The sequence below is a fragment of the Procambarus clarkii genome, chromosome 54 (genome assembly GCF_040958095.1).
Source record: "Procambarus clarkii isolate CNS0578487 chromosome 54, FALCON_Pclarkii_2.0, whole genome shotgun sequence".
Taxonomy (NCBI): Eukaryota; Metazoa; Arthropoda; class Malacostraca; order Decapoda; family Cambaridae; genus Procambarus; species Procambarus clarkii.
In genome coordinates this window covers 24,812,949-24,825,173 of record NC_091203.1, presented here as the reverse complement: position 1 = coordinate 24,825,173, position 12,225 = coordinate 24,812,949, and the positions used below count along the sequence as shown (strand labels likewise).

The 12,225-nt window shown below is 46.5% G+C and overlaps 2 protein-coding genes across 2 annotated transcripts in view; one reads left to right on the top strand and one right to left on the bottom strand.

Moving 5' to 3' along the window:
* LOC138352749 (putative per-hexamer repeat protein 5) overlaps positions 1 to 8,651 on the bottom strand; it is a 14,289-nt gene extending 5,638 nt beyond the window's left edge. The window contains exons 1-2 of the mRNA XM_069305337.1: positions 8,472 to 8,651; positions 4,380 to 4,540 (exon numbers count right to left, since the gene is read on the bottom strand). Coding sequence (XP_069161438.1) covers positions 4,380 to 4,540; positions 8,472 to 8,651 — 341 coding nt within the window. The remainder of the gene's footprint in view (positions 1 to 4,379; positions 4,541 to 8,471) is intronic.
* Positions 1 to 12,225, top strand: part of LOC123771310 (uncharacterized protein DKFZp434B061) — a 71,312-nt gene that overhangs the window by 1,886 nt on the left and 57,201 nt on the right. The window lies entirely within an intron of this gene.

The following is a 12,225-nucleotide window of genomic DNA, read 5'->3' as shown; positions in this document are numbered from 1 at the left end:
TAACTAACGCTCCCTTACCCATGCCTCTGGTTACTAACGCTCCCTTACCCATGCCTCTGGTAACTAACGCTCCCTTACCCGTGCCTCTGGTAACTAACGCTCCCTTACCCATGCCTCTGGTAACTAACGCTCCCTTACCCGTGCCTCTGGTAACTAACGCTCCCTTACCCATGCCTCTGGTAACTAACGCTCCCTTACCCATGCCTCTGGTAACTAACGCTCCCTTACCCGTGCCTCTGGTAACTAACGCTCCCTTACCCATGCCTCTGGTAACTAACGCTCCCTTACCCATGCCTCTGGTAACTAACGCTCCCTTACCCGTGCCTCTGGTAACTAACGCTCCCTTACCCATGCCTCTGGTAACTAACGCTCCCTTACCAATGGCTCTGGTAACTAACGCTCCCTTACCCATGCCTCTGGTAACTAACGCTCCCTTACCAATGGCTCTGGTAACTAACGCTCCCTTACCCATGCCTCTGGTAACTAACGCTCCCTTACCAATGGCTCTGGTAACTAACGCTCCCTTACCCGTGCCTCTGGTAACTAACGCTCCCTTACCCATGGCTCTGGTAACTAACGCTCCCTTACCCATGCCTCTGGTAACTAACGCTCCCTTACCAATGGCTCTGGTAACTAACGCTCCCTTACCCATGCCTCTGGTAACTAACGCTCCCTTACCCATGCCTCTGGTAACTAACGCTCCCTTACCCATGGCTCTGGTAACTAACGCTCCCTTACCCATGCCTCTGGTAACTAACGCTCCCTTACCAATGGCTCTGGTAACTAACGCTCCCTTACCAATGGCTCTGGTAACTAACGCTCCCTTACCCATGGCTCTGGTAACTAACGCTCCCTTACCCATGGCTCTGGTAACTAACGCTCCCTTACCCATGGCTCTGGTAACACGCTCCCTTACCCATGGCTCTGGTAACTAACGCTCCCTTACCCATGGCTCTGGTAACACGCTCCCTTACCCATGCCTCTGGTAACTAACGCTCCCTTACCCATGGCTCTGGTAACACGCTCCCTTACCCATGGCTCTGGTAACTAACGCTCCCTTACCCATGGCTCTGGTAACACGCTCCCTTACCCATGGCTCTGGTAACTAACGCTCCCTTACCCATGGCTCTGGTAACACGCTCCCTTACCCGTGCCTCTGGTAGCTAGCATTCTCCTTCCTGGCCAGAAAAAAAATATAATTGATGCCGCGTTTATTTATAATTTTTATTTAGCAGAAATATCTGTAATTGGCCGTATTGTTACGTTGGTACATTACGTTGGTCGTTGAATTCTTTGATTAGTCTTGACACTTCTGAAGTTAGAAGAAGTCGGTGTAACTCTATTTATGAGATCTAATTGACTTTGGTTGTTAAATGGGGTCGCTGGGTAGTTGAGTAGTTAGTTATTTGCTTGCTGATACGGGTATATACACACGGTCATACGGGTATATACCCACGGTCATACGGGTATATACATACGATCATACGGGTATATACATACGGGCATATGGGTATATACATACGGGCATATGGGTACATACACACGGTCATACTGGCATATACACACAGTCATACTGGCACATACACACAGTCATACTGGTACATACACACAGTCATACTGGCACATACACACAGTCATACTGGCACATACACACAGTCATACTGGCACATAAACACAGTCATACTGGCACATACACACAGTCATACTGGCACATACACACAGTCATACTGGCACATACACACAGTCATACTGGCACATACACACAGTCATACTGGCACATACACACAGTCATACTGGTACATACACACAGTCATACTGGCACATACACACAGTCATACTGGTACATACACACAGTCATACTGGCACATACACACAGTCATACTGGCACATACACACAGTCATACTGGCACATACACCCGCACATATATTTCCACAGGCATCGCAAAACATACACAAAACAGGCATCTCGGGGGCCTGGTAGCCTGGTGGATAGCGTGCAGGACTCGTAATTCTGTGGCGCGGGTTCGATTCCTGCACCAGGCAGAAACAAATATAGTGTCTTTCCCTGAATACCCGTGTTACCTAGCAGTAAATAGGTACCTGGGAGTTAGTCAGCTGTCACGGGCTGCTTCCTGGGGTGTGTGTGTGGGGGGGGTAGCAAAAGTAGTTAGTAAACAGTTGATTGACAGTTGAGAGGCGGGCCGAAAGAGCAAAGCTCAACCCCCGCAAGCACAACTAGGTGAACACAACTAGGTGAACACATACCTACATGCATTCCTGGCCACACGTTTGGGCATGTTTCCTTTCACCTGATGCGTCTATTCACCTAACAGTATACAGATGTCTAGGATTTACTCAACTGTTGTGGAATTAACAATACATAGCGTAGAACACAAAAAAATTATTTACACTGGTGGTACACCATACATAGTGTAGGACACCCTGGTACACCATACATAGTGTAGGACACCCTGGTACACCATACATAGTGTAGGACACATTGGTACACCATACATAGTGTAGGACACACTGGTACACCATACATAGTGTAGGACACACTGGTACACCATACATAGTGTAGGACACACTGGTACACCATACATAGTGTAGGACACACTGGTACACCATACATAGTGTAGGACACACTGGTACACCATACATAGTGTAGGACACACTGGTACACCATACATAGTGTAGGACACACTGGTACACCATACATAGTGTTGGACACACTGGTACACCATACATAGTGTAGGACACACTGGTACACCATACATAGTGTAGGACACACTGGTACACCATACATAGTGTTGGACACACTGGTACACCATACATAGTGTAGGACACACTGGTACACCATACATAGTGTTGGACACACTGGTACACCATACATAGTGTTGGACACACTGGTACACCATACATAGTGTAGGACACACTGGTACACCATACATAGTGTAGGACACATTGGTACACCATACATAGTGTAGGACACACTGGTACACCATACATAGTGTAGGACACACTGGTACACCATACATAGTGTAGAACACACTGGTACACCATACATAGTGTTGGACACACTGGTACACCATACATAGTGTAGGACACACTGGTACACCATACATAGTGTTGGACACACTGGTACACCATACATAGTGTAGGACACACTGGTACACCATACATAGTGTAGGACACACTGGTACACCATACATAGTGTAGGACACACTGGTACACCATACATAGTGTAGGACACACTGGTACACCATACATAGTGTTGGACACACTGGTACACCATACATAGTGTAGGACACACTGGTACACCATACATAGTGTAGGACACACTGGTACACCATACATAGTGTAGGACACACTGGTACACCATACATAGTGTAGGACACACTGGTACACCATACATAGTGTAGGACACACTGGTACACCATACATAGTGTTGGACACACTGGTACACCATACATAGTGTTGGACACACTGGTACACCATACATAGTGTTGGACACACTGGTACACCATACATAGTGTAGGACACACTGGTACACCATACATAGTGTTGGACACACTGGTACACCATACATAGTGTTGGACACACTGGTACACCATACATAGTGTAGGACACACTGGTACACCATACATAGTGTAGGACACACTGGTACACCAAACTAAAGCGTACTAAACAGCTGCCTTTTGACACACAAGGAACTTTACCGTGAAGCAACAAGTGTTCGAAATGTTCATCTTTCTCTTCACCAAGTTTCGGGACTATTTAGGTCCCATGTGTAGTACTGACAGTGCGTGATGGCTCGCCTGACAAAGGGTCATCTGGGTCTTACTAAGCTGCACTAAATGTTGTGTACATTCTTCGCCATTTTATTTATCAGTCTTCACAATGTGTTATTCCTGAGAGTAATAATCTTCACTATATGGTGTGGCGGCTTGAGTAGCAGTACTCTCAACCTTTATTCAGTGTTTATTTCTTAAGAGACTGCGCCTTTCCACACTTAGTAAGTAATAGTGAAGTGCTGCAAGATGTACGCAAGTCGTGCCTGTTTTGTTGAGCAAACTTAGAAACAATACTTAACAATGTTTTTTTACAAAGGGATTGAAAAACGGTAAGTTGTTCATCTTGTCAGAGTGATGTCTTCAAGTGATCTGTCAATCAAGGCGCCTTCACTGCCTCGTAAGAGAGTAACCTTTTCGTATATTAAGCACCTTGTTAGAAGTTTCTTCACGTTGTTTATATTCGGGTGAAAGAGTGCTGTGACGATCTCAGTCAGGAACCCGTAGGTGCGGGACCGGGCCGTCCACCTCCTGGGGCTCGTGCGGCCCCCCCCAGGGTCTACTTCAGGAGGCTGGTGTCATTCTTGCCCTTGCTGGGGTGGTTCTTCTCCGGCCCCGACCACGGCGGTCTCCGGATTTGGGGTCCCTGTGACTTCTGTCACTGACTTGGAGGTCAACTCCGGAGCTGGAGCCCTTGGGGGCAGTTCGTTGTTGCTCTCAACCTCGATCTGACAGTTCCTGCGACGGCGCTGGAACCAATCGTATTGGCGTGTGCCATTCCATTGGGGACTTTCGGCGCCGTGGAGAGGGGGGGACCTGCTGCATGGGTAACAGCTTCTCCATATCAACCTACCCAGGCTATGCGCCCTGGAGAGGCCACTCGAGACCAACAACTAGAGCTCAACTCCACAGTCTCCTGAGACTGGTGGATGCCTAATACTACTGGAAGTTGACTGCTTGTTGCTTCAATAAATCAATACTTCATATATTCCTCATTATATTACCAGCATTTCGTCTTGGATTTGTCAACTTCATATATTTTTCTCTGAAATTAGGAATGTAAATTGGTTTATTAATAATAGTTATTAGTTCCAGGTATGGAACTGACAAACACTTGAAAAAACTAACAAGTGGACTTTTGACCGAAACAATATCTTAGTGAATAAATTTGTCAATCTTAAAAGTAAAAACTGCTTAAGATATGTGTGTATGTAAACTCTGGCCCGACACCCCATATGTGACAATTGTACACGTACACACCTTTTTTTTTTGAGATATATACAAGAGTTGTTACATTCTTGTAGAGCCACTAGTACGCGTAGCGTTTCGGGCAGGTCCCTGGAATACGATCCCCGCCGCGAAGAATCGTTGTTACAACCAAGTACACATTTTACTGTTAAGTTTAACAGAGGCTACAGTTAAGGATTTGCGCCCAGTCAATCCTCCCCGGCCAGGATACGAACCCATGACAAAGCGCTCGCGGAACGCCAGGCGAGTGTCTTACCACTACACCACGGAAACTGGCACACACCTATCTTACCACCTGTCCCCCCCCCCTCCTCACCGTGCACCACCTGCCTCCCATGTAACGGCTACCCAGACTAATAACCTCACTTCTGGTTACTAACTGGCCGTTAATTACCGGTTCTGTTGTTCACCGTTTCCCCTTCACCGTAACCTCAGTTCAACCCCTCGTAACCTGTATCAACAAGGCGCTACAGAACAAGGACACTGTATTTACCATCAACAAACTCTAGAGACTCTAAAAACGCCGCCATCCACTATCTCCAGAGTTTCTGTAATTACACTAACTGACTGCGGGAAAGAACCAGTCAATTGCTACATAACTCCCCAGTATGTGGACCCCCAATTATTTAAAAGGAGGGATGAAGTTACTTTAAATGTGACTTAAGTAATATATTGCTTACAGGAACACGGGGAACTTATAGCATAAATTACACAGGATCGTGACTTGAACAAAGTAATAAATATAAAAATGAGGAATATTTCACTAAACACCATCAACTAATTAACATCGTTTAATTACACACACACAATTGTAATTGAACACTTCCTAACTTAATGATTCTGCTAGAGGCACTGATGATTACTACGTGTATTTAACACGTACGTTACTCACAGACTTTACCGTCTGTGAGTAACTCTGCAAAGTTAGGCAAAGACTCTCCAAAGACAAGGACTCTCAGGCAAAGACTCTCCAAAAACAAGGACTCTCAGGCAAGGACTCTCCAAAGACAAGGACTCTCAGGCAAGGACTCTCCAAAGACAAGGACTCTCAGGCAAGGACTCTCCAAAGACAAGGACTCTCAGGCAAGGACTCTCCAAAGACAAGGACTCTCAGGCAAGGACTCTGCCAAGTCCTTGCCTGAGGGAGAGAGGTGCCGACCCCTGCCCTCCGCTGCCCACACCACACTAACTAACACTACCCTAATGAACTATGAGGTTGACCTCTGATAGTCGCCAAACTAATTTTCAAGGATAATTAACAACACTAGACTCGTATGCTCTGGGGTCACTAAAGGTGACTGGATTCCTATTCAAAATTACATTGGTACTTGAACTATGGTAATTATTAATTACAAAACTGAATAATAGCATGAATTACTCTAATTTAAATGAATTAACAAAGAAGAGATTGTCATTTATCACTGCGTAAGGCTGAGTGTGGAAAGAGTAGGTCATGTGTCTACTAGCTCAGGGCCCAGATTCACGAAGCAGTTACGCAAGCACTTACGAACCTGTCCATCTTTGCTCAATCTTAGGCGGCTTTGGTTACAATTATTAAACAGTTAATGAGCTCCGAAGCACCAGGAAGCTGTTTATAACAATAACAACAGTTGATTGGCAAGTTTTTAATAAATGTAACCAAAGCCGTCAAAGATCGAGGAAAGATGTACACGTTCGTAAGTACTTGCGTAACTGCTTCGTGAATCTGGGCCATAGGTTCGTAACTACTTGCGTAACTGCTTCGTGAATCTAGGCCCCAAGTTCTCATATTCTAAATGAGTCCTCTGTATTTGTACCAGAATCCTCGTCACTTTAGAATGAACTGCTACGAAGTGTCTTACTTTGTGAATAGCTTGGAGCAAGTCTCAGATCGACAGTATATCAAGTAATTTTACTAAGTCTGTATAACCAGGTCTGGGAGTCGTCGTCAGTCCCTGAGGACTGGCGCGATGCCGTTGGCCTGCCTATTCGCAAACCCGGGTCTCTCGGGACCTCCCCTAAGGACTTCCGCCCTATTGCCTTAACGAGTTGTGTCTGCAGACTCTTTGAGCGTATGATAAATGTTCGTCTGATGTGGTTCTTGCAACACCATCACCTCCTCTCCCCTTCTCAATTTGGTTTTGGCAAGTGCCGCAGCACAACGGATATGTTGGTGAACTTGGAGGTCTATATTCGTACTGCTTTTGCTGCGAAGACCTCCGTTGTTGCCGTCCTTTTTGACCTGGAAAAGGCTTACGACACCACTTGGCGGTATCATATTTTGTCCCAACTTCATTCTTTTGGCCTTCGTGGTAATCTCCCTCTCTTTCTCCTCTTTCGTCGTTATTCTCCTCGTCGTTCCTTTAGAGTCAGGCTTGGTGCCTCTCTCTCTGTCTCTTTTAAGCAATACAAGGGTGTGCCCCAAGGTAGTGTTCTGAGCACTACTCTTTTTCTAGTTGTCCTCAATGGTCTTGTTTCCTCTCTTCCTTCTGACGTCTTCTCCACTCTCTATGTCGATGATCTTACCCTTTGCTTGTCGTGGTGATGATTCGCCTCTCCTTCAACGCCGGCTTCAACTTGCGATTGATGCCGTGTCGTCTTGGGCCACCGATCATGGCTTCAGGTTCTCTGCGTCTAAGACTTGTGCCATGACTTTTACTCGGAAACATGTCGTTCTTCGTCCCTCTTTGTCACTTTATGGTCATCCTCCTTGTGTACAAAGATTCCGTGAAGCTTTTGGCGTTAATCTTTGACACTCGTTTGTCTTGGTCTCCCCATATCTCTTACCTCCGAGTTGAGTGCTCTAAGGCCCTTACCCTCCTTCGTGTATTGTCCCATACTTCTTGGGGAGCATGATAGGCGCACTCTCCTTGCTTTACATTCCTCTCTCAGTCCTGTCTAAACTCGATTACGGTTACCCTGCTTACTCGTCTGCTTCTCCTTCTACTCTTCGCCGTCTTGATGCTTTGCACCATACTGGGTTGCGCCTCAGTTCTGGTGCCTTTTGTTCCACTCCCGTCCTCAGCTTATATGCTGACACTGGCTTAATATCTCTCCAGGACCGCCGTGATCGCTACTGTCTTCGCTATCTGGCGCGGTCCTTGCAACACCCTCACTCTCGCCTGTGTCGTGCTTTAACTCTTACCCCTCCTGTGGTTCCTGTTCCTCTTCATCACCTCCTCTTTTTCTGTCCAGCTGTCTCGCTCTCAGGATTCACTTTCCGTTCGTATTTCTAATGTTTCTCCTTGGATTGCTCCTTCCTTGCCCCCGTGGAGAGTCCCCCTTTCGAAGTTTTGTACATCCTTAACCCGCATCACTAAAGCTTTTACTCCTCCTACGGTTCTGAAAAGCCTTTTCCTTGAACACTTTTCTTCACACTCCCGCTCCATTTCCATCTTCACTGATGGGTCTAAGTCTGCTGACGGTGTGGGCTACTCTGTTGTTTTTCCTGACCACACTTATATGTGTCGCCTGCCTCCGGAGACTAGCATCTTCAATGCGGAACTTTATACTATTCTCTATGCTCTTCGTCTCCTGCTTTCTCGTTGTCAATCCTCCTTTGTGGTTGTAGTTGACTCTCGTTGTGCCCTCATGGTTCTCGGGGTCCTTTAATCCTGTCCATCCGGTGGTCATCGAGATTCAACATTGCTGTTTCTTATCTCTAGTAAATTTAAATCCGTAGAGTTTTGTTGGGTTCCCAGCCATATTGGTGTTTCTTTAAATGAGCGTGCGGATGCTGCCGCTAGAGAAACTATCCGCACTTGTCCCATCTCCCATAAAGGTATTCCTTATTCCGACTTTTACCCTGTTAATCATTCCTCCATCCTTGCCCGTTGGCAGGGCTGTTGGTTGTCTGTTACTGGTAACAAACTGCGTACTCTTAAGAGTCGTGTGTCTCTATGGTTTTCCTCCTACCACCGTAACCGGCGGTGGGAAACGGCTCTAGCAAGGTTGTGTATTGGCCATACTCGCTTAACTCATGGTCACTTAATAGAACACCATCTTTCTCCCTATTGTCCAAATTGCATTGTCCCTCTTACAGTCGTGCATATTCTTGTTGAATGTCCTGACTTCCAGGACGAGCGTGTGTCTTGCTTTCCGACCGTCCCTCGCGGTCACTTGTCCCTCGATAGAATTCTTGGTGAATCGGATACTTTTGACATGGTTTGCCTTATGCGCTTCTGCTCTCGTATTGGCATCCTTGGTGATATTTAGCGCCCTCTGATTATTCCACACATTTGATGGTGCTACATTAGCCTTCCGGCATTGGTGCCTTCTTTGATAATTACTTACTTACATTCCCCCTACCACTGAGTTCCCCCTATTCCTAAGGGGAATTGATAGGGTAGATAAAGGTATTATTTAACACAAGTGATACTCGCACAAGGGGGACAGAGGAGGAATCTGATTACTTAGTTGAACCATAGTGACATTAGAAAGAATGTTTTTCTGTGTCAGAAGTTAACAAATGGAACACATTAGGCAGTGATGTGGTGGAGGCTGACTCCATACACAGTTTCAAGTGTAGATATGATAGAGCCCAATAGGCTCAGGAACCTGTACACCAGTTGATTGACGGTTCACGTGCGGGATCAGGAGCCGAACCTCCTCCCCCGCAAGCACAACTAGGTGACTACAATTACGTGAGTGCGCACGCACGCACGCACACACAGGCGCACGTTGTGGGGGCAAACACTATGTGATATACAAGGTTCTGAATGATTCCTTGTTCAGGTTCCTGAAGTCCAATTCATCAAGTCCAATTCTGATGTTAACCAGCCTTGCATACGCCCCAGATGTTATTCTTTTGATATGGGCTTCAGGAGACAGAGTTGGTGTGATATCAACTCCTAGATCTTTCTCTCTGTCTGTTTCATGAAGAACTTCATCTCCCATTCGGTATTCTGTGTCTGGCCTCCTGTTTCCACCTCCGAGTTTCATTACCTTACAGCTACTCAGGTTGATCTTTAGTAGCCATTTGTTGGACCATTCATTTAGTCTGTCTAGGTCATCTTGTAGCCTCATACTACTCATACTACATACTACTACTCATATTGTAGCCTCTTTCTCCGTCTCAATCCTCCTCATAATTTTTGCATCATCAGCAAACAATGAGAGGAATGATTCTATACCCTCTGGGAGATCACATTGTCCAGGACCAAGGGTACACGTCTACTCACCTAGTTGTACTCATCTATTTGTGCTTGCGGAAGTTAAGCTTTGGCTCTTTGGTCCCGCCTCTCCACTGTCAACTGGTGTACAGGTTCCTGAGCCTACTGGGCTCTATCATATCTACACTTGAAACTGTGTATGGAGTCAGCCTCCACCACATCACTGCCTAATGCATTCCACCTGTTAACTACTCTGACACTGATAAAGTTCTTTCTAATGTCTCTGTGGCTCATAGTGGCTACTCAGTTTCCACCTGTGTCCCCTGTGTGTGGTGTGTGTGTACTCACCTAAGTTGTACTCAATTAGTTGTGTTTGCGGGGGTTGAGCTCTGGCTCTTTGGTCCGCCTCTCAACTGTCAATCAACTGGTGTACAGGATTCCTGAGCCTATTGGGCTATTGTGTGTGCGCGAGCGCGCGTGTGCGTGCATGCGTATGTAATATATGCAGCAAAAATATCTGTAGAATATATAATAGAGGAAAAAATCGATTGATTAGAAAGGCGGGGTCCAAGAGCTAATAGCTCGATTCTGCAGACACAACTAGTAAACACACACATATATATACATCACACAACAAACATTCATTATGAACAACGCTGCAATACAACAATTACTGTGATACCAGAGCCAACGAGAACACACCATCTTGGTCCAGTAACGCAGCTAACCACCACCTCCTGGTCATTAGACACATTGACAGCTCCTCCTCAGAGATAGAAAGAGTCCAGAGACTCAAGGTGTTCGTCTCCAAGACGATGACAGTAATTGGTCAACACACTTAATACATTTACCAGACTAAAGGAAATGTTTTAAAGGGTTATGAATTTAGATTGAGAGAGGGAGAGGGGGGGGGAAGGGAGGGGGAGAGGGCAGGAGGGAGATAGGGAGAGAGAGAGGTTAAGGGAGAGAGAGAGAGATGGGAGAGTGTGGTGTGTGGCTGCCTACTGAACCGGGCACCAGATTGTGAAGTGATGTCGGGGGGGGGGGGGGGGAGAGATCTCCTTTCATGGAGAGGAGACGAAGAGAAGAAGGAGGGAAAGAGAGGGAGAACGCGATTAGCATGACAAGAGAGAGAGAGAGAGAGAGAGAGAGAGAGAGAGAGAGAGAGAGAGAGAGAGAGAGAGAGAGAGAGAGATGTAGAGAGAGAGAGATGTAGAGAGAGAGAGAGAGAGAGAGAGAGAGAGAGAGAGAGAGAGAGAGAGAGAGAGAGAGAGAGAGAGAGAGAGAGAGAGAGAGAGAGAGAGAGAGAGAGAGATGTAGAGAGAGAGATGTAGAGAGAGAGAGAGAGAGAGAGAGAGAGCGAGAGAGAGAGAGAGAGAGAGAGAGAGAGAGAGAGAGAGAGAGAGAGATGTAGAGAGAGAGAGATGTAGAGAGAGAGAGAGAGAGAGAGAGAGAGAGAGAGAGAGAGAGAGAGAGAGAGAGAGAGAGAGAGAGAGAGAGAGAGAGAGATGTAGAGAGAGAGAGAGAGAGAGATGTAGAGAGAGAGAGAGAGAGAGAGAGAGAGAGAGAGAGAGAGAGAGAGAGAGAGAGAGAGAGAGAGAGAGAGAGAGAGAGAGAGAGAGAGAGAGAGAGAGAGAGATGTAGAGAGAGAGAGATGTAGAGAGAGAGAGATGTAGAGAGAGAGAGATGTAGAGAGAGAGAGAGAGAGAGAGAGAGAGAGAGAGAGAGAGAGAGAGAGAGAGAGAGAGAGAGAGAGAGAGAGAGAGAGAGAGAGAGAGAGAGAGAGAGAGAGAGAGAGAGAGAGAGAGAGAGAGAGAGAGAGAGAGAGAGAGAGAGAGAGAGAGAGAGAGAGAGAGAGAGAGGGGGGGGGGGGCAGGAAATCGATCGTACGGTGAGAGTGAGAGTGTGGTGGTGTGGTGTAAGTCAGGCAATAGGGGAGAGGAGCTCGTTACAGGAAGGTAAATGGGGCAGAAAAATGGTAAAGAATGAGGGGGAGAATGTTCGGATACTTCTCACGGAATGCCACTTCTAACCTACACACACAAGCGAGGAAATGCCGACTGCTACGAGGCTCATTAATCAAGAATATCTACTTC